Source organism: Saccopteryx bilineata, chromosome 5 (assembly GCF_036850765.1).
Source record: "Saccopteryx bilineata isolate mSacBil1 chromosome 5, mSacBil1_pri_phased_curated, whole genome shotgun sequence".
NCBI classification, from domain to species: Eukaryota; Metazoa; Chordata; class Mammalia; order Chiroptera; family Emballonuridae; genus Saccopteryx; species Saccopteryx bilineata.
In genome coordinates this window covers 191,133,920-191,157,715 of record NC_089494.1, presented here as the reverse complement: position 1 = coordinate 191,157,715, position 23,796 = coordinate 191,133,920, and the positions used below count along the sequence as shown (strand labels likewise).

Here is a 23,796-nt window from a genome sequence, read left to right as displayed (position 1 = left end):
GTGTGTGTATGCATGCACACATGAGGAGAGAAAAGAAACAAAAAGCAACTATGGCAACTTATAATTACTGAGTTTATGTGATAACTATATAGATGTTAATTGTACTAGTTTTTCTATTTTTTGACACGCTTAGAAGTTTTTCCAGTGAAGGAATTAGCTATTTTATTTTATTTTTTAATTGGAAGCAAGATTTAAATGGCATTTAAATGCTTGCGATGCATAGTACAGGACTAAATCTTGGGTTAGGCAGTTTAGTGCAACAGGTGTTTGAAGGGTATTTGAAAAAAATGTGAATAAGGACAACTATTAGAAAGCATGAAGTACCTTTATAATAATAATCTTTGTCATTTCAGTGTAGAAATATATTATTTAAAAAAGCAAACTCCTCAACACTGCCATAATAATATGAAATTATGTTTGTATGTCATATTTAATTTCAATTAATTTCAAGTCCTACTTTCATACAAAATAAAATAACTTGAACAATTTTGAGGACACACAAAAGTCAAGGCACTTTTCTTCTAAAATATAATTATTAAAAGTAAATGTTCAATATTGGTTTGTTTGTTTTTTCTAATTTGACATCATATTGAGCCCTGACCAGCTAGCTTAGAGATAGCACATCAGCCCAGTTTATGGATGTCCTGGTTTTGATTCCAGATGAGGCACAGAGGAGAAGCAAACATCTGCTTCTTTCTCCCTTCTCTCTTTCTTCCCCTCCAGCAGCCAGTGGCTTGATTGGTCCAAGCATCAGCTCCAGGCACTGAGGGTAGCTTGGTTGGTCCAAGTGTGTCAGCCTCAGGTGCTAAGGATAGCTTGGTTGATTCAAGCATCAGCCCTGAACAGGGGTTGCTGGGTGGATCCCAGTCGGAATGCATGCTGGAGTGTGTCTCACTATCTCCCCTCTTCTCAAAAAAAAAAAAAAAAAAAAAAGATAATATATTGACTTCATTATATTTTAAAGATCAGGACTATCTAATTGTGACTGCTATTTTTAATTTACTATATTTCTAAAGTAGTTAATCATAAAAAAGAATTGTATTTTTCAACTTATTGTTGTCTACAAAGTAGTCACAGGGAACCATTTTTTTCTCATTAGTTGAGCTTTAATATTTCCTTGTTGTCCTTTCTGTGTTCTACCAGCCAAAAATAACAGAGAAATATTGGGACTTTTGTCCTCACTATATAACAAGTCCAAGAGTATTATAAACTTCTATGCTAAGAGAAATGTTAATATTATATATTTTAGTGAATTTTGTGTCTCAATATATTCAACCTATTATATTTTTTCCTTCATTTTACTAACATTTTCTAGAATAATAAAAGATGGATCTGGATTAGAGTTTTATTAAAAATATGAATGTCAAGAGGCTTACAATACACTTGTCAAATGACAAACATTACAATTTAGTATTGGGTTGCATGCCCTTTATTCAAGGGAAAACCACCCATGGATGGTGGAGTGTAGCGCCGCACAAGCAGGGAAAATACTACCTAGGCATTTTGGACAAAAGCAAGTTAATAGAGCATTAAAAGAAGCAGTGTGAAATAGGGCATGCTTAGCTATAAGGTCAGATTTCCCAGTAAGGCTAACAGGTTATAGACCCAGTTTTCTAGTGCAAATTAAACTAGCTAATGCTGAGGTGAAGGATTGTGGTTGGTGTATGTTAGGTTTCCTAAATAGCAAGGTGTTTCCCATAAGTGTGGGCTGACTTAGGTTTAGATTTGTGAGGTGGCTTAGGCCACCGGGGAAACCTTTATTTTATAGATTCAGATATACAAATTTCCTTTGTCATTTGCCCCTTTGTGACTAATACTGTCAGCCGTACTTAGAGTACTAGTCAAAATATAAGGTAATAGTGTTATTTTGAGATATTGTTTTTTTGTGGATGTTGGAATCAGGTTGTATCTCAGCCTGGAATTCATAGGTTAGGATAGTAAGGTTTCTATTCCTGAGTTGACCATTTCATTCACCCCTTTTCTAGTATTCTAGGCAAAGGGAGATTATTTTTCCATTGCCAGTAACTGCATGCATACGTTTAAAGCCTTTTTTGAAAGTACAGCACACCAGGAAGACAACTATAAGAACTATGAACAGGATAATATGTAACATTTGGAGGGCACTCTGAAGCCACAGTCCCCATAATCCAAACAAACTATGATTAAATTGATCAAAGAAAGACTCCATTGAAGGAGTAACTTTCTTAAACCAAATGGCTTCTTCTGTGATCTTATGTAACTGAGTCTCAGCTTTCCCAGAAGTATTAATCCAAGTGCTGCAGGTGGTGTTGGCCACAGAGCAGACACCTCTCTCTTTCAGCTGAAAGATAATCAAGGGCTGCCCTACTATCAAGAACAACTGTACTCAGAGGGTCTAGGATATTTGTTGGGCAGTTATTGCTTTAGCAGTAGATTCTGCAATATCTTCAAGAATTAAGGAGAGGTTACTGATCATAACCTCATTTGTACTTACAACTTGCCAGGGGAGTAGGGATCTGTCAAAGGAAATGATTCTTGAATCATGAATGCCTCCTGTTTGGTTCAATAATGGCAACTGAGGGGACTTGACCACGGAGAAGTCTTAGTTTGATTGTGCAGTGTTAGGAGTATTGTTTGATAAGGCAAATGGCACTCTCTGATTAAGTGTCAACCATGGGAGCATTCATAGATAGACTCAAGAAGAAAATTTTTTTACTTAAAATCGCTACAAACAAAACAAACCTACTACTCCCATTAAAGTAATGTTATTAATTGATTCATTGGCTGAGAATTTTTATTTGCCCAATTAAGCATAGATAAGTTAGGTTTCATTGCATTTGGAAAGATAATTTTCTATTCTAAAATAAAATATGAAACATTTTGTAGAGGCAGGAGCTTATAGAAAAATTTTCAGTTCTAGGCTAGGATCTATGACAGGGGTTCTCAACCTGTGGGTCGCAATACATTTTTAAATAAAATATGTATTTCCGATGGCTTTAGGTGACCCCTGTGTTTTGGTTGTTCTACCCACTCCGGGGTCGCAACCCACAGGTTGAGAACCGCTGATCTATGACTATTTAGATAATTCTAACAATGTAGTGGTGAGAGTTCTTTTAAAGATATTCCTGTCTGTCTGAGCTTGTAGAGTTATGACAAGTGAGAGGTTAAATAAAGCAAGGCACAGGTTGTTCTGACTGTAAACGTGAGACTTTGTAAGTAACTTCAAAAGGGAGTCAATTGTAGTTTATGGTGACTTTTGGAATGGAAGAAAAATGGTCACAGGGAAGTACTGGGATGTATTTAACATCATGAACAAATTAGTTATTGATGACAAATCCTGTAGTCTGAAAGAATATCTCCTCTTAGTAGTGTCCTGGTGGAGGTGTGGCTGACAGCATTACGGTATTTTTCCATGTGATTGTCAATGTAAAGGTAAGAAGGAGGAAAAACAAGAAAGGTTTTATGTTTGATGTTAAAGTATCAAGTTATGACTTGACATCTAAGGTGGAAATAATCTACTTGAGATGAAGGCTAGCAGTGGGAGTACAAGCCCAAGAATTGGGAGTGCCCTCTTCTTTTGAGAGATGTGGAACCAGAATTCAATATCATGAAGCCGGGTGGCTGTGTTGGTAGTGAGGAGAACTTGGTAGGGTCCCTTACACTGAGGTACAGAGACTGATTTTCTTTCTTTCCTTCTCTCTCTTTCTTTCTTTCCTTCTCTATTTCTTTCTTTCTTTTTTCTTTCTTTCTTCTTTCTTCTTTCTTTCTTTCTTTCTTTCTTTCTTTCTTTCTTTCTTTCTTTCTTTCTTTCTTTCTCTCTTTCTTGTATATATATATATCTCTTCTATGAGACACAAGTTTCAGGTTGCAAGGGAGAAAAATAATGGAATCTGTGTTGGAAAAAGTTCCTCAGCCAGTTGGAAATATACTTTGGTGTAATAAATTAGAAATTTTCAGTATTGTACCATTTCAGGATAAAAGAGAGAAGTATCAATATGAAGTTTGACCATAAGGGACATGAGTCTCCCTGTGATAGTTTCATAAGTAATTAATTTGTGTTTTCTATTTGATGTGCTCCTTACAGTAAATAGGGCTAAATATAGATTATTAGGCCATGGAAATTTTATGGACTCTGAATGTTTTGATCATTTAAGTTGAGCATGCTTTGGCTTTCAACTTTTTCTGATGATTGAAGATGTGGTTGGGACAATGGCAATACCACCTCATATGGGGAGTATTATTGAGGGCCTATTCAGTTTGTCTAGTCACTGGAAATTTCTCTTGCTATAATCTCAAGTTGGAATAACATGTTCTAAAAAGAATTTTGTTTGTTTTCTGCAACAGAAAGGCATTGATCTTTCTACAAGGGAAGGCCCCAACTTATCCATCCAGAAAAAAACAAACTATAATGAGTACATATTGATAGCCTTGTGCCAGTGCAGTTGAGTGACTTCCAGTTGCACATATTCAAATGGTTTCAGCAGAGGTTGAGTTGGTAAACTTGGATGGTTTACCAGGATTATGGGTTTGGCAGGCCTGAAGCCTATTAAATACTTTAGCTTCAGTCTTATGACAATTTCCCACCAATATCTTCTCTTAATTTGCATTGCATTATTTTTTCTGTTTTTTGATGTGTCATGCAATATAAGGTATGGAGTAAGGGCATCTTGAGGGATTCTGGGAGAAACAGGTGGCCTTCCTGACTCTTCAGAACTTGGAGTTCTCAGTGGATTTACAACCATTTGTTTTCCAGTGTTGTTGATCTCCTGGAAGGGAAGTAGTTTGTTTTGAAATAATGACTTGTGATGTGAGGAGTTGAGTTAGAAAACAAATAGACCTTTGAAGTATGTAGTGGATTTCATCAGTCCTGGGGTACAGTGGCTTTGCATGAAAACTTGCCAGTATGTTTCCCTGATACTTGGATTTAGTTCCTTTAGTGTAAGTAATCTTAATTATATTAAATTTTAGACAGAAGTAAAATGGCAGAAAGAAATTCTTCTACTTGTACCTTTTGTTTTTTTAGGTGAGAGGAGGGGAGATAGTAAAGCAGACTGCTGCATGCGCCCCAACCAGGATCCACCTGACAACCCCATCTGGGGCTAGTGCTTAAGTCCAGAGCTATTATTTTTAGCACCTGAGGCTGATGTGCTCCAGTGTAGCTATCCTCAGCACCCGGGGCCATACTCAAACCAATCAAGCCACTGTCTGTGGGAGGTGATGAGGGAGAAAAGTGGGAGAGGAGGGGGAGAGAAGCGATGGTCACTTCTCTTATGTGCCCTTACCAGGAATGGAACCTGGGACATCCATACACTCTATCCATTGAGCCACAAGCCAGGGCCTATACCTATTTTTAATAGAACTGCTGCTTGAAGATATAAATCCTCTTTGTTTTTATAACATTCCAAAACCATGTATCAAAGGCATAGTGGCTATGAGTGTCAGTGTTTCCTGGTGTTTCTTGATGACTATGCATGTTCTGGTCAAGGAAAATAATTCTGCACATTGTCCTAAATTACAGTGTAGAAAAGGTCTGCATTCAATTTACTCATTCAGTAGTGACCGCATAAACAAGTCAACATTTTCTCTGCTTACTTTTGTGTAGGACCTGTCCCTATATAGAATCAAATCTGGGTTATATGCAAATATATGCTTTAAATCTAGACATGGGAAACTAATTGGAAAAGAACTGTCTCATAGGCACATTCATCTCCCTTACCTGCTAAAGGAAGTAAAGTAGCCAGATTAAGGTTGCATTTAAGAGTATGCTAAATAGAGATTAAAGTAGGTCATAAATTAAGAGTCTACTTGAGAAAAGATGTTGAGTTGGAGTATAGTTTAGAAGATTCTGAATAGCATAAGGTGTTTGGACATAAACATAATTTCCTAAGGTCACATAGGGTGAGACTTCTACTAATTTAGCTATAGCTGCAACCTTTTTTAAATAGTTTGGGTAAGCTCTAGCTTCTGAGTCTAACTGCATGCTATAAAATGTAGTAGGTCTCATTGTTTCACCTTGGTCTTGAGTTAAAACTCATAAAACCTGATTATTCTTTTCATGAAGGAATAAGGTGAAAGACTGGTCATAGCTATGTAGGCCCAATGCCAGGGATTTTAGGAAGGCTGTATTAAGGTCACTAAATGCCTGTTTATGTTTATCTTTTCATGGTAGTTCTGGTGTTCTGGTTTTAGTGGGTCCATGACAAGGGGAAGCTGTCAAGATCATTTGGAACCCAAAGCTGGCAATATGCTGCCAGGCCTAAGACCCTCTGAGGTTTTGTATGTTTGTTTGTTTTTGTGGTAAATTTTGGAAAGTTTTATATTAATTGCATACACTTTGGAGAGTGAAATCTCCAGAATGCTTAAGTCATGTCATAAACCTTGAACAATCTGTTTGCAAAACTGAAGCTTTTCCTTTGAGGCCTTATGACCTCCGTTTACCAACTATTAGAGTAAATACGGAGTGGGACAAAAGTAGGTTTACAGTTGGTTGTATGGAAAATAATACAATAATTAATAAATATTATAATAATACAAGAATAAACTTTGTGTTTTGTGTCATCACAGCTGTAAACCTATTTTTGCCCCACATTGTATTTTGAGTCTAATTAAGAGACTTGCAGAGTGGGAGAACATAGCTATAGATCACCACATACTGTAAAAATGAGGACCCCTACAGCAGTTATAGGGTGCTTAGCTCTTGATAGAGAACTTGGGGAAAAATTGGTGTGAGCTTCAGTAAATCCCTGAGGCATCACAGTCCAAGTATATTGCCAATTTTTCCATATAAAGGCAAACAACTATTGTTTATTTGGGACCATAGGGTTGCTAAAGAAAGCTGAACATAAGTTTACCCTGTGAATTATTTAGGGTTTGTTAGCACCTCTGATAATAAGGTGTTTGGATTTGGTTCAGAAAATGAGTAATCACAATTTTATTTCTTGCCCTTAGGTCTTGGAAAACTCGTAAATCTTGCCCCTTAAGCTTTTTAATGGGGAGAATGTGAGTGTTACAATGGCTGGTTGGTACAAAGGACAAATAACTCTTGGGAAAATTAAAGGGTTGACAGGGAGGAGGAGCGGGAGTGGGGGGTAGTGGCGGGAAACCCTTACATAGCTTCTGGTTGTAATGGATATTGAGCCAATGGAGGCAAAGTTTTGGTATAGTCTGTTTGGATTTTTATGGGTTCAGCACTCTTGATTCTCCCCTCTCTGTAAATTGAAGTTTCCAGAAAGCCAAAGGAACTTCAGATAAGCCTGACTCTCATAGGATGACTCATCTTCAATATTGTCTACTGCAAATTTTAAGGCACATACCATATTTCACCATGTATAAGATGCACCCATTTTTGAAAAATTTGGAGTCTAAAAACTGGGTATATCTTATATAGTGGTCGTGGCATTTTTAATGCCATAGATAGAACTGAGGTCGAGGCAATGTATGAAGACAGTGATTCGTCATCAGACACAGATGAGGACAAGTTAATGCACTGAAGTATTGATAGTAATGAAGAATTGTATAAATTTTATGAAGAATAAAACTTGAGTTCAGTAACTTTATGTAATACACTTTTTTTTTTCCAAATTTCAGGCCCCAAAATTAAGGTGCATCTTATACAGAGAGCATCTTATACATTAGGAAATATGGTAATTCTGGGTTGGTCAGAGAATTAAAGGGTAATTTCTCCATTGAAAGTGAAATTGATGGGTTGTCTCCTCATGTTATATTTAAAGTGCTTACTATTTTATATTGCTTTTCACTTGGAAAGTGATTGTTTTAAAAAGGTGGGGTTTAAAGTAGGTAAGTTCACTCCTGTATCTACTAAAACTGGATGTGTTTCTTAGTTTATTTTTATTTCTATTTCACTGTGTTTATTTAGAGGGACTACAAAAGTAGCTTTTGTCTATTTCCTTAGGAGCCCATCATTGAGGTTGTTTTGGAAGTGTGGAAGATGGAGTCAGCATATGTTTCTTTGGGGACAGTTTCATTTCCAATATCCTGTCTGTTTAGAGATGTGACATAGGCCTCAGGGTGAGGATTCTTTAAGTCGGGTCCCTTGAAGTTTAAAACGATACGTGGCTGATTAGTTGGCTGAGGTCCTTGAAGCTGGAGGGCCATGAGTTTGGTGGCTTTTCTTTTCTAATTCTAAACTACATTCAAAATGTTCAGCCAGAATACAAACTTCATCAATATTCATGATTTCCCATTCTGGTTTATTATGCCGGTCATACTGGAAAGATCTGGGAAGAGGCCGCTCATCAAGAGGGCTGTGAGGGCAAATTGATCTGAGGAAGTTATTTCAGTAAAACCTGAGTGTCTCCAAAATAGATTCAAATCTAGTTCTAAAATCTGCTCTAATTCATCCATTTTTGTTTATAAGATTGAATGAGTCCAATTTGTTCTTTGTGGAAATACCCTGGGAATAGCCCTTTAAAACTCTTGAGCCATTTTATGAGCTCATCTAGCATCTCTGGCAGTAGCTTAAGCTTCTGATATGTTTCTCTTTAGGTTTCATCCAGCCTGCCTCTCTAACCATTTTTGTAGACCGCTCAAATGTATATTAATTGGGACAGGTTAGGGAGTACATTAATCATGACTCTAAATTTCTCGGTTAATTTTTCAGGATCCTCCTTTGGTTTAGGGAAGACTTTTACTATGATTTATAGTTTAATCTTGGACCATGATGTAAAAGTGTTTTGGTTTGTGGGATGAATTTAGGGTGTCCTTGTCTTTAAGATTTTTCATTGGTTGGGTTTTAAAAGGGAACTGAATGATGATAAGATCTTCAGAATAGAAAGGGAGCTCCAATGGTCATTTGAGAATCTGAGAATCTCAGGGTAGTTAGAAAGAGAAGTGAGAGGATGAGGTATAGTCAAGACTAGAGTCACTATGTGGCGTGTGTTTTCTGATTTTTTAGATTTCTGTTTTTTTAACTGCTTGGGGGGCTTTTAGCAATGAATTTTTGGGAGACACGATTTTTTTTTTCAGAAGCTTACACATGAGCATACCAATCAAAGAAAGTATCCCATTTTTTTTATTAGTATTTGAGCCTCTACTTTCAAGGTCTCTTTATCAGTATCAATATATAACTTTGTCTAGGTAAAAAGAGCCCTCAAATGGCCACAGTGATTCTAAATTATCTTTGGTTATTTACTGCCAATATTTTAAGAATGGGCAGTTGTTTGCACCTTATTTCTTTTATCATAAAAAAAGCAGGAGACTCATGAGGTGTTTCCCTGCTTTCTTCAGATTGAGAGGTATCCTTTATTTTCCCTTGTTGAAATAGCTTTATCTAATTCAAGCAGATTTGCTGTTTCTGGGTGACTTTGCACAGTTCCTGTGACCTGTAGGCCTCATTTTGGTAAAGTCTGGAGTCTTCCACACTCACTTCCACACTGAAAATGTAGAGTTTCTCACACCCTGATTTTCACTTTGTAAAAAATCTGGATTCTCTTACAGCCCAATTTTTCTAGTAGGAAGGATTAGGACAGACAGTCTCTAAGAGCTTAGAATGCAGAATAAGGGGAGCTCCATCAGAGAAAAGTTTACGGGAGATCCTGGAGAGGCAGCAAACCTAAAGGGTTGTCTGGGTGCCTTCCCCTCTGTCTGGAAGCTACACCCAGAATCTTTAGAAGGTTTCTTCAAATTCTATCCTTGTCCCCTTCTGTCAAATGACAAATGTATGCAATCTGGTAATGACTTTGATATCCTTCACTCAAGGAAAAACAATCTATTGATAGTGGAGTTCAGTGCCTGCCAAGCAATGGAGCATTCCCCCTGAGGAATTTTGAACAAAAAACAAGTTTGATAGAGCATTAGAAACAACAACATAAAAGGGATTATGAAGTTCCCTGGTAAGACTGGCAGGTCCCATTTCCTCGGGTAAACTGAACTAGCTAAAGCTGAGTTGAAGGGTTGTGATTGGGTATGTTAGGTTTTCTAAACAGTGAAGTGTTGCCCACGCACATGGGATGACTTAAGTTTAGATTGGTGATATGGGTCAGGCCACTAGGGGGCCACCTCCAATTTGGGCAAAGCAGAATTCCAAATTCTTAAATACATAAAATATAAAACATATTCCCTTTGTCTTTTCCTATTGGTTCAACAAGCATTTGGGGAGCTGGTACTGAACACTGCACATCTTTTAAATGTTTGATAGTCTTAATAATTCTGCAGACTTCTTTTAATAATCATGTTTGATTGAAAAACAAATCTGTGCCTATATATAATGTACAGTTATAGCCCTATGGTTACTTTTGCTATGAGCTATTTTACCCTTTTGATTTAGACAGCCATTTAAAAAATAAGGGTACTCCAGGCATTGAGATTGCTGCAATGAGTGTTAGATAAGTTCCCTCCCTTCATAAACTTCATATTCTAGTGGATGAAAACAGACAATAAATTATAAATGATAGAGCTACACAGAGAATTTCACAGTGATAAGGTCTATGAAGAAAATAAGCAGAGAGTTGAAATTAAGAGATGAATCAGAGGAGGAGAAGACCTTGTGCATAGAAAAGACTCATCAGGAAAGACCTTTTTGAGGATGTTGCCCTTGAGCTGTAAGAAGAATGGGTCAACTGTTAACAAAACTGGAACCAGTGTCTTCACAGGGGAAATCACATTTTGAAGAATAATTACCTTCTAATACTGCTTGCTGTTTTAGGACTCTTTACATTGGTTTGGTCTTTTATTCCTACTCACTGGTTCTATGCATACTAATCTGTATAGTGCCACATATAAATTTACAAAAATAAAGCAAAAAAAACCCACACCCACATTACATTGTGTTGTATTTAAAACTTTCTTTTAATGGCTCAGAAGGCTTAAATGACAAAATTCACATTCCTTAAACCATCATCGATAGCTGCTAAAATTATACTTTTCTCTATTTATGTAATTTTAGCTCCTTCTTTTTCTAAACTTAAAAATTTTCTTCCACTTAAATTGCTCCAACATAAATTACTAAAGCTTGTCTCTGATGTTTAATGTTTTGGTTTGCTTATTTTGTTGTTTTAAACCATTTTAACTGATAACATTATCTGGAATGAAAAAAAAAGCATTATTTTTTAAAAATATCTCATTTTGGTCCAAGCTCCAATCTCATATCCTTGATTTGACCACCCAAACTGGAAGCGATCCCTCATATCATAGAACTTCTTCAGCAGTTATCAATCCTATATAACCTACCACCTTGTAGTTGTCAGTATTATATATTATCAGTTCTCAATGCATATTGATAAATATGTATAAATATGCATATATGTTCAGGTATTTCCTACATATTCATACATAACATATCATCTTGTAGTGTGGCTCATCTTTTCTCTATTTGTCTCTCTCCAACAAAATTCTACATTCCTTGGGGGCAGGTACCACATCTTTTACTTCTTGGGTTCTATATTTTTTTATCCATATTATCTGAACAATGGAGGGTTTCTTTTTAAGATGAAAGACTTAAATGTTTTAGTTTTCTGTCACTTAAAACTACAAGAAAATATAGAAGTTTAAAAATAATAATTGCTGAAATTTAACAAAATTCTGTTGGAGCTTTGTGTTTAGGACCTTGGATTGTAACTGAATATGGTTTACAATATTAGGAGAGCCATGTTAGACATACATATTACTAAATTAATTTTTCTAAAGTTTTTTCTTGATGATTACAAAGCAGAGAGTTGAGTAAAACTGTTATTTTTGATTCTATAGAACCATCAATCATCCCTCTTTCATGCTATGTTTAATAATAAAGCATATTTAATTGGATGTTAGAAGCCTGTACGCATCCCTAATATAAATATTTTAGTAAGTTTTTATAGCAATTTTGACTTAGAAAATCATAACTAGAACAGTTTTATGTTGGTATATGTTTTCTTTTTATTTGTGTTAAAGCATTTTGTATGTTCATATTAAATTTCATTTCATTTTGTTTTACTAATTTTATGTCATTCATTTATTTATTTTTGTTTTCTTCTTTTCAAGGCCCTGTGGAATCCTACATGCACTGAAGGTTTAATTAAACCAGTACATATTTCAACCTAGGTTAAATCATTAATTGACCATAAGGAATGTATAGGTGACATATTAAATGTTGATAATTTTTTCATTATTCCATATGTTAACTACTTCTCAGAGTATGTAAGATAGAAATGTTTCTATTTCAAGTATTTCACACATTTTGCATTTGTACAAAATCACATAAAATGTTAATGGAAGTTTTAACTAACATATTTCTTTTTTACTCTTATTGTATTTGAAACAGAAATAGACTTTTATTTAAAAAATTATCTCTATGTACAACTATTCTAGAATATAATATTCCACTTGGCAGTACATATTTTTTGTTCAAGTTTCTCATTCATATAATATGTCCCTGTAGTTATAGCTTTCATTTAATTTCATCACATATTCTATGCACATTGGGTAAGTTTGAAAACAATGCTTCTAGTTTTTCTGGTCCTAGTGGGACAGTTTCACTGAAGAACTAAATTATCTCCATCTTTTCTTGCATTGAGATAAAAAGATGAGAGAGTATGTCTTCAAATGGAATAAATAATGAACAGTCTTATTCTAACTACAGAAAGTCAAAACTATTTACTGTATATCGCTAAACAAGTGAAGAAAGATTTTTGGATCTGGACCTTATATTGAGGGAAGTTACTTGAATGTATCATAAATGAAATTGCATCTCGTGGACTCAACATCATGACCTGATTTTGGTTTGTTCCTATATATTGACTTTCTATAATAGTTTGCTTTAATTATTAAATGTCTAGGAATTAACAAGGCACTCTTGAACATTCTGCTTAATTGCAAGGATAAGTGACAGAGCCTGGACTATGCCTTAGTGTTGTGGGCAGGGTATAGGGAAATAGAACAGAGCTAAGGAGAAGGAAGCTGTTTTCACTGAGTCCTCTATTTTGTAGAGAAGCAATAAAATATTCATGGTTAAGGGTTGTAGCATTCAGAAACATGTTATAAATTTCTTAAGTTATTTAAATTATTATGTAGCATATAATGTGCATGATCAAGTATTGGGTTTAACCCACAATATTAACATTATAAATATATTTATTTACATAAAAAATGTATGTCTCCATGTTGACTTTGCTGCTTAAAGCACCCTTTTATGATTCAAATACAAAAATCTCTGTTTCTCTAACATTTTTAGAGTTAATTATATCCTCTTCTTATGTCTTTTTATTGTCTTTTATTTTAAACGTTATAATATAGATAATGTAAGAAACTCTGTCACCTACAATAAAGCACTCCATTGGTATTGATTTTTTTTATCAACTTGAATGGTCAATATCATTTTGAAGAGGAAAGAATTCAATTAAAGATATTTTGACTAACATGTAAAAGAAAAAAATTGTTTTAACATCTAGATTAAATCAATAAAGAAAGCAATGTAGGGAAAGCTGTCAATGCAGACTAAAAGATAATAATAATAAAGTAAAAGCCTCTAATGGTACACAATTATGATTTCTCTCTAACACCAGTAAGACAGTTCAGTACTGCTTGCTCTTACCCTTTTCTTTCTTTCTTTCTTTCTCTTTCTTTCTTTCTCTCTCTCTTTCTTTCTTTCTCTCTTTCTTTCTTTCCTTCTTTCCTTCCTTCCTTCCTTCCTTCCTTCCTTCCTTCCTTCCTTCCTTCCTTCCTTTTTTTCTTTCTTTCTTTCTTCTTTTTAATTTTTTTATTTTCACTGGTACTTGCACTGAATATACAGTATATCAGCAAATATGTAACTTACAGGTGAATTTTACTTTCATCTAGAAATATATTTAGATTTCTCACAGTGTTCATTATATTATGTCCATTTAACTATAAAATGTTTTGTATTTATTTGATTATATTAAAAGTGAAATAAAAATAAGGATGAACATGGAGGTGTTGTTATTGTTCTTTAAAAAATGTATAAGAACCTTTGTAATTACTGTACTATATTCCAGGGTGTAATAAAACTAATGTTGATAATTATTCCCCAAAGAAGAAGAATGAAGCAGCAAAGTTTATCTGACTGTTGGAAATGGTGTAGTATCATATTTATTGATGAAAGAAACCATTATGCTTTACCATTATGTCGGCATGTTTGTCTGAAATACACTGATAGTCAATAATTAAAATTAAGAGATAGACAAGCTTAATTATATTCATTTTCCATATAAGAAAAATAAAATTTGAAGAGGGTGAGTGACTTTCTCAAGTTCATATAAATTTTCTAGTATGTGTCAGAGTGATAGATTTTGCTCATGTGTTCTAGGTCAAAAGTTAGGAATTTGTTTTCTTTCCCTGATTTCAAAATGCTGGTGTATTGCATAAATGCAAAACTCAATACAAATGTTGCATGTATTGTGTATGCAAATATGATACTTGAATATGTGTTATATATTATTAAAGACCGAATTTCTCTAAAATCTGCATATAGCCCTGGCTGGTTGGCTCAGTGGTAGAGCGTCGGCCTGGCGTGCAGAAGTCCCGGGTTCGATTCCCGGCCAGGGCATACAGGAGAAGTGCCCATTTGCTTCTCCACCCCTCCCCCTCTCCTTCCTCTCTGTCTCTCTCTTCCCCTCCTGCAGCCGAGGCTTCATTGGAGCAAAGATGGCCCGGGCGATGGGGATGGCTCCTTGGCCTCTGCCCCAGGCGCTAGAGTGGCTCTGGTCGCAGAAGAGCCATGCCCGGGAGGGGCAGAGCATCACCCCCTGGTGGGCAGAGCATCGCCCCCTGGTGGGAGTGCTGGGTGGATTCTGGTCGGGCGCATGCGGGAGACTGTCTGACTGTCTCTCCCTGTTTCCAGCTTCAGAAAAATACAAAAAAAAAAAAAATCTGCATTATAGACTAGAGATAATTTTGATGATGAAGATTTACTATGTTGGTGTCTGTCTAAGATGTATATAATATATGAGATAAGGAAATAATTTTATGATATTTAGAATTGTTTATTTAAATATAGAGACAAACTTAGAAACCATGGACACTCTTGCTAGATATTTTAACAATTATTAATATATATATATTGTATTTTTATTTTAATCCATTCTGAAAATGTAATTTTTAGTGCTCTGAAATATATACATGTTAAATATTTTATTTACATATCATTTTTTAAATATAAGCAACTTATCCTTCTTGGTTCGACTTATGATATATGGTTGTTTTAAAAGACTTTTTTGAAACTGAAAACTGTTCATCACATCTTTAATTTATAAACATTTTGGTCAAATTACATACATACACATGGACACACACACACGTATGAAATGAAGAAACCCTCATTTTTAAGTTCTTTTGTTTTATAAAGGGACTTGATAAGGAGGAAGAACTTTATAAGGAAGAAAGGGAAAGAGCTTCCTGATTTCTGGGAAGAATGACAGATCAATCCTGAGTGAATTCTGATGGATGAAAATCAATATTGCTATACTTCCCCTCTATAACTTATATTTTGTTTGTTTGTTTGTTTTCTGTTTTTAATTTAAGACTGAAGAAATTAAGGAAGTCTTCCTGCATCTTTTAAAGAAAACTATCCATTAGCTTAAACTTTGATGAACAATCTGGAAGACTTAAAAACTAACATGTTTTGAATATAATCAGCTAGAATGAAAAAATGGATTGCCTTGACTCAGGTTCTTTATAGAAGTTTCTTCTTCATATGGCTGGCAGGACTTCTGACCTTAAATAAAAGATTATTTTTCACTAAGAACAGCAGAGTGAACTTGAAAGAACAGTCAACTTCATTTATCAATAAATAAGCTAGGAGACAAATTGGCAACAGAGTAAGCGGATGTTCCAGCTCACACCTCCCAGAACCAAAGTGGATTACAACTGAAATTAAGAACAGTCACCTTGAAAAACCAACTTTGGACTAAACTAAGAAGAATCTAGAACCAAGGATCACCAAGGAAACCACAATGAGACAGGTAGGAAGGGCAGAGATGTGGAAAGGGCTGCCCAGAGGGACTCTCTCAGTGGGGTGGGTTACCCAGAGATTTTGAGTTCTCAGCCCCAAAACAAGAGCCACAGCCTAGAGCCCCAAAGACTAGAAGAGGTATACAGGCAGTGTTTAGCTGCAAAAAGAGCTGCATTACTGTTTGCGAGGAAGAAACAGACCTCTCAGAACCAGGCTCCGTCTTAAAGACCATGTAGAAAACCTAGTTTGCAGCCAATTACCCAGGGCTCTGGCAGAATGAAGAGCTGAGAGGACTAGAGTTGTGAGAGGAGAGTGTAATCTCAAAGGCACAGGGAGAGACACTGTGGGGGATGGCCACCCTAACCCCTGTGCTGAGTCACTCCACAAATCTAAAGTGGCCATTTTTTCTGGAAGAAGCAAAGTCAGCAAGGGGAAGCAATTGCCTCACCCACTGGAGGCTCTCCTGCTCCAGTCAGAGCAAAGAGTCACTTAGAAGCAGGGGGTGCTTCAGGGACACAGGTTTTGTGTGCTGAGGCCTGAGATGCATCGCACCCCATGATGCTGAGTACATACGTGCAAACAGGTCTGGCTGCAGGGGTGGCTGCAGTGACCTGCATGCCCACACAATGGCAGTGGTGCCTGTACCCAAGCACCGGAGGAGGTGGTGGCGATGGGCCGGTGCGCAGAGCACATCTCAGGAACACAGACTCCACATCCACTGGCCAAGAGAAGATAAAAATCAGCCTAGGAGTGCAGCTGATATTTACAATGGCACCTGGACCAGCAGAGGCAGGCACAAATTCTTGATTGCCTGTAGCTCCAAGAAGGTTGCTAAAGGCTTGTCATAGGCAGTGACCCACACTGGTCTGTGCCAGGTTCAGACAAGAGAGGTCCAGGGCTAGCATGCCAGATATGGAGAGTATCAGGTCAGGACCTAATAACCCTTTTTTGAGTGGTATCTTTAGGAAGAGCTTCTCACAACAGACCCAGCTAAGGCATAGAAAATGGTGACACAAATAGCAAAAAGAACAGTAGCCACAGACAAGTAGTCCACAGCAGATTACAAACAACAGTTAATACCAACCCAAAGATGATCTAGAAACAACACAACTAGAAGCTGGAGGCAGACAACACCAACCCTACACTCAGCTAGCTATACAAACAGCACACCCAAAAGAGAAGTCTTTACACAGACAAAATGGCAAGACAGGGAAATGCAATCCACATGAATCAACAAGAGAAATCCCCAGAAAAATAACTGAATGAGAAAAAAAATAACCAAGATACTGAATAGAAAGTTTAAAATAATGATTGTTAGGATGCTCAAAGATCTTAGAGCAGCAATGGATGGACATAATGAGCACCTAAATAGATAGCAAATGACAAAAAGGATATTGAAATCATAAAATGAAACAGACAGCAATGACAAATATTATATCAGAAATGAAGACTACACTAAAGGAATTAACAGCAGGCTGGATAAAGCAGAGGAATGAATCAGCAATTTAGAGAACAAGATAAATGGAAGCAGAGCAGCAAAAAGAAAAGAGAAACAATATCCACATCATAGCGGTTCCTGAGGGAGATGAGAAAGAATAACTAATAGAGAACTGATTGAAGAAATCATAGGTATAAATTTCCCTAATTTGATGAAGGAAAAATATCACACAAGTTCAAGAAGCACAGAGAGTCCCATTACAGAGGAACCCAAAGAAGCCTATACAAAGACCCATCATAATTATACCAAAGTGAAGAGATGACGAAAGAATACTAAAAGCTGCAAGAGAAATGCAGTCAATTACCTACAAAGGAGCCCCCATCCCATAAGGATGACATCTGACTTTTCAACAGAAACACTTGAGGACAAAAGGGAATAGAAAGAAAGATTCAAAGTAATGCAAAACAAGAGCCTACAACCAAGACTTCTATATTCAGTAAGGCAATTTTTTAAATTGAAGGAGAAATAAAAGGCTTCCCAGATTAAAAAAAAAGCAACAAAAAAGCAAACAAACAAAAAACAAGGAATTCATTAAAACCAAACCAATGCTGCAAAAAATCTTAAGGGGCCTGCTGTAAACAGAAAGGGGGGGGATCTAGAAAAATAAGAATGCAAATTTAAAGAACAAAATGACAGTAAACAACTACTTATAAAAAATAACCTTAAATGCAAATGGATTCAATGCTGCAATCAAGACATAGGTTAGCTGCATGGATAAGAAAACAGGACCTGTACATATGGTATCTACAAGAGACCCATCTCAAAACAAAAGATACACATAGACTGAAAGTGAATGGATGGAAAAAAAATATTTCATGCAAACAGAAATGAAAATAAAAGCTGGAGTACCAATACTAATATCTGACAAAATAGACTTTAAAACAATGACTATAGTAAAGGATAAAGAAGTTACTACATAATAATAAAGGGTGCAATCCAACAGGAAGATATAACCATTATAAATGTCTATGTGCCGAATATAGGAGCACCTAAACACATAAAGCAAACTTTGATGGATATAAAGGGCGAGATGAACAGCAATACTATATAATATTAGGGGATTTTAATACCCCACTAACATCACTAGGTAGATCCTCAAGAAAAAAAAATTAACAAAGAAACAACAGCCTTAAAGGACACACTAGATCAACTAGATTTAATAGATATCTTGAGAACCTTTTACCCTAAAGCAGCAGAATATACATTCTTTTCAAATGCTCATGGTACATTCTCTAGGATAGACCACATGTTAAGACACAAAATGAGTCTCAATATATTTAAGAAGATTGAAATCATATAAAACATCTTCTCTGATCATTACAATGGCATAAAACTAGAAATCAACTACCATAGCAAAACTGAAATACATTCAAACACTTGGAGAGTAAATAGCATGTTATTAAATAATGAATGCGTTAACAATGAGATCAAGGAAGAAATAAAAAATTTCTTTGAAAGGAATGAAAATAAACATACAACATCTCAAAATTTATGGGATATAGCAAAAGCAGTCCTGAGAGAGAAGCTCATAGCATTACAGGCATACCTTAAGAAGAAAGAAAAAGCTCAAATAAACAACTTAACCCTGCATCTAAAAGAACTAGAAAAAGAACAGGAAGTAAAGCCCAGAGGAAATAGAAGGGAAGAAATAATAAAGATCAGAGCAAAGGTAAAAAGATAGATGAACCTTTAACCAGACTCACCTAGAAAAAAAAGAGAGAGGGCTCAAATAAAATTAGAAATGAGAGTGGAGAAGTAACAACTGACACAGCAGAAATACAAAGGATTGTAAGAAAATAATATGAAGAATTGTATGCCAAAAAATTAGACAACCTAGATGAAATGACCAGATTCGTGGAAACATAAAATCTTTCAAAAATCAATCTGGAAGAATCAGAAAACCTAAACAGACTGAGCCAGATAGCTTAACAGTTGAATTCTACCAAATATTCAAAGAACAACTCCTATACTTTTCAAGCTATTTCAAAAATTTCAAGAGGAGGGAAGACTTCCAAGCTCCTTTTATGAGGCGAAATCCAAATTCCAAAACCAGACAAAAACACTAAAAGAAAAAAAAAACTGTAGGACAATATACCTCATGAATTTAGATTCTGAAATTCTCAACAAACTATTAGCAAACCGGATCCAGCAATACATGAAAAAAATCATTCATCATGATCAAGTGGGACTTATTTTGGGGAGGCGAGGCTGGTACAATATTTGCAAATCAATCAATGTAATTTATCACATAAACAAAAGGAAGGAGAATAATCACAAGACAATATTGATAGACACAGAAAAAATATTTGATAAAATCTAGCATCCATTTATGATCAAAATTCTCAACAGAGTGGGCATACAGAGATCATATCTCAACATGATAAAGGCCATCTATGACAAACCCACAGCCAACATCAATCATATTCAATGGGCAAAAATTAAAAGCAATCCCCTTAAGATCAGGAACAAGGCAAGGTTGCCCTCTTTCAGCACTCTTATTCAGCATAGTTCTGGAAGTCCTAGCCACAACAACCAGACAAGAAGAAGAATTAAAAGACATCCAAATTGAAAAAGAAGGAAAATTATCATTTGCTGATGACATGATACTGTACATAGAAAACTCAGTTAAAAACTACTGACCTGATAAATGAACTCAGCAAGATGGCAAGATATAAAATAAATATGCAGAAAATAGTGTCATTTTTATACACCAACAATGAACTGTCTGAAAGAGAAATTAAGAAAACAGTCCCCTTCACTATTGCAAACAACAACAAAAAAAAGTACCTATGAGTAAATTTAACCAAGGTGGTTAAAGACTTGTATTCAGAAAACTATAAAACATTGATAAAAGAAATCAAGGAAGTTACAAACAAGTGGATAGGAAGAATAAACATAATTAAAATGTCTATATTACCCAAAGCAATCTATAAATTCAATGCAGTTTCTATTAAAACACCAATGGCATACTTCAAAGATATGAACAAATATTTCAAAAAGTTATATGGAACCAAAAAAAACGAGTAGCCTCAGCAATCTTGAAGAAGAATAATAAACTGGGTGGTATCACAGTTCCTAACATCAAGTTATACTACAAGGCCATTGTACTCAAAACAGCTTAGTACAGGCAGAAGAACAGGCATACAGATCAATAGAATGGTTCAGAGAACCCAGAAATAAACTCACACCTTAAGGACAATTGATATTTGACAAAGGAGGTAAGAGCATACAATGGAGTAAAGACAGTCTCTTTAACACATGGTGTTGGGAAAATTGGACAGTTACTTGCAAAAAAAAGTAAACTAAACCAGCAACTTACACCATTCACAAAAATGAACTCAAAATGGATAAAAGACTTAAATGTAAGTTGTAAAACCATAAGCATTTTAGAAGAAAACATAGACAGTAAGCTCTTTGAAATCTTTTGCAGCAATACATTTGCTTATTTATCTCCATGGGCAAGTGAAATAAAAGATAGGATGAACAAATGGGACTATATGAAACAAAAAAGCTTTTGCACAGCTAAAGACAATATGAACAAAATAAAAAGACAAACCACACAATGGGAGAACATATTTGACAATACCTCTGATAAGCAGTGAATAATCAAAATTTATAAAGAACTTGTAAAACAACACCAGGAAGACAATCAGTCAAAAAATGTGTAAGAGAAATGAATAGACACTTCTGCAAAGAGTGCATACAGATGGCCAACAGGCAGATGAAAAAATATTCAACATCACTAATCATTAGGGAAATGCAAATTAAAACCACAATGAGATACCACCTCACACCAGTCAGAATGGTGCTCATTAACAAAACAACACAGAATAAGTGCTGGCGAGGATGTGGAGAAAAGGGAACCCTCCTGCACTACTGGGGGGAAATGCAGACTGGTGCAGGTACTGTGGAAAGCAGTATGGAGATTCCTCAAAAAATGGAACTGCTTTCTGACCCAGCTATCCTACTTTTGGAATATATCCTATGAATACCAAATCACTGATTCAAAGGAAGAAATGGACCCCATGTTTATGGCAGCATTGTTCACAATAGCGAAGATCTGGAAACAGCCCAAGTGTTCGTCGGTGGACAAGTGGATTAAAAAGCAGTGGTACATATACTATGCAGCCATGAAAGAGAAGGAAATCTTACCTTTTGCAACAACATGGATGGACCTGGAGACTAGTGTGCTAAGTGAAATAAGCCAGGCAGAGAAAGAAAAATACCATATGACCTCACTCATTTGAGTAATCTAATGAACAGTGTGAACTGAGAAGTAGAATAGAGGCAGAGGCAGGATCAAGGGGAGCAGAGAGAAAGCAGTCAGAGGCAAAGGTCATGAAAGGATGAAATCAGAGAAGGGAAAGAGATTAGTGAAATTATATATACATAACACAGCATTATAGAGAGCAGGACAGTAAATTTTGGAGGGAAGACGTTGGTAGGAAGGGTAGAGGGGGGTTTCAATGGGAACACTGGGGTGGGGGGATATATTCAGTGGTACACTTGAATCTATGTAAACACAGTAAAGTAAAATCAATAAAAATTAAAGGTAAATATATAAATAAATAAACTACACAGATTTTTATTTTCTTTATATTATGGTGTGGATATGTTTTAAGAACTTACAGTGTTAATGTAGATTTTGAGTTTCATTTATACTATTATAGTTTTTATATAATAGTATATTATATAAAACTCTGCTTTATGTTTATATTTTAGGATATCTTTATCATCTGACTACCATTTGGGAGTAGCCACATGAATTTTAATAGGTTTCTGAAAATCAGTGACCAGTCTTTTGAAAACTACCTTACGCACTTCGATAATGCAAATACAATCTGAGTAAAATTTTATATGCATAAACACATACTATGTATTATTGTTTTTCTAATGCTTTATCAGAATGTAATCTTCAGAAAACAAAACAAAAACCCATGCTTTGGGCATTAATTTGCTTTAAAAAATAAAAAGCATCTAATAGCAAAATGTCATGTATTGATACATTGGGAATTTATTGTTAGTCTTTAATGAAAAAAATAATATTCAACATGTGGTGAGCTAACACAAAGGATCAAATTGTCAAATCATTGATTCACACAAAACATGGATTTTATTCTAATACTAAGTTTCACTATGTTTTCAAAGTTCTGGCAATCGAGCTCAGATGGAAGAGGAACAGGTCTGCAGTATTGAAGGCTGCCTTGCTAGTTCTTTTATCCTCCATGAACATCCGCTGTCTGATTCAGAGCAATGAGTGAGATCTCCAAGTGAGTTTTGTGGGGTGTCCTCACACAGTAGGAGAAATGTTTCATGCATGAAACACTAGGTGTGACATTTTTCAAAGAGCCATGCTTGTAAATCCACAGATTCTATATATTCACTCAAATCAGTCCTTAACCGGGGACTTGATGTTAACATTTCCATAGATGAGTACCCTTCTTCAAGCAAATATTAGTTTATTTTCCTTTAGATCCAGTTTCCATGTTGATATGATTAGAAGAGTTTTTTTACCTTCCTTCTTTTCTTTGCCCTGTAGAAGTCAGTAATTGCCTCCCTACCTGCTCCATTTCCACTATTCATAAAATAGTAACCCTAATGTCCAGTTTTCATTTTTCTTTAATTGTACATGTAATGATGCTGTATCAGAAGAGGCTTATCTGACCCCAGATTGCAGTTATCTCTTACCTTCTGTGTTTTTAATCTTTTCAAACACAATTTGAGGCCACAGATAGAATATTGCTTTTTTTTTTTAGAGATTCCTTATGTTTCTTTAAAAACAATTTTTTCACTTAAGGCAAGCTTTTGGGAATTGCCATTTTTGAAGTTCAAGAATGTTATAAGTCAATTGGGAAAGATTTTCTGGAAGTATACTGTAATATTCTACACAAGAGAAAAGCCAGATATTTAAATGTTATCTTTTTTAAGAAAAGGAACTTGATATTTAAAACTATGTAATATTTAAAATTAAATATATTTGTTTTGTTTCTGGTTACTACTTATACAAAATTACTTCTACTGCAGCAATAATCTATTTGGCTAATTGGAATAGAGTATATTCTTTATGTTCTTATCTTTTAATTATACTATTTAAATTATTGTATATTTTATTGAATATAAAGTGCCTGGCCTTAAGATATTTTGGATGTAGGTTTATTTATGTAAAATCTCTATTTTTTATATTTTATTTTTTTCCTGGGTATGTGTCAGATGTACAATAGAAAAATTTCATAGAACACATACAAGAAAAACTGAATCAGTATTTGTAGGCTGCTTTACGTGTTCTTCTGCTGTTTCACAGACTTTTTTTCTACCCTCGGGTCTCAATGCCTTTCCTCACATCAGTCCTCTAACTTATAGAATTATTTCTTCTCTCTTAGCTTGTTCATATGAAGAAGAAACCAAGTTTTATATTCTC

General features: G+C 35.4%; 1 protein-coding gene across 3 annotated transcripts in view; it reads left to right on the top strand.

The window, feature by feature from the left end:
• CCSER1 (coiled-coil serine rich protein 1) overlaps positions 1–23,796 on the top strand; it is a 1,472,832-nt gene that overhangs the window by 842,600 nt on the left and 606,436 nt on the right. Inside the window, exon 10 of one of the 3 annotated variants that reach the window (XM_066232460.1) lies at positions 11,956–13,841. The exons of the other annotated variants lie outside the window; for them this stretch is intronic. Coding sequence (XP_066088557.1) covers positions 11,956–12,015 — 60 coding nt within the window. The 3' untranslated portion in view covers positions 12,016–13,841. Of the gene's footprint in view, positions 1–11,955; positions 13,842–23,796 lie in introns of those variants that run through there. 3 annotated transcript variants of the gene reach the window in all.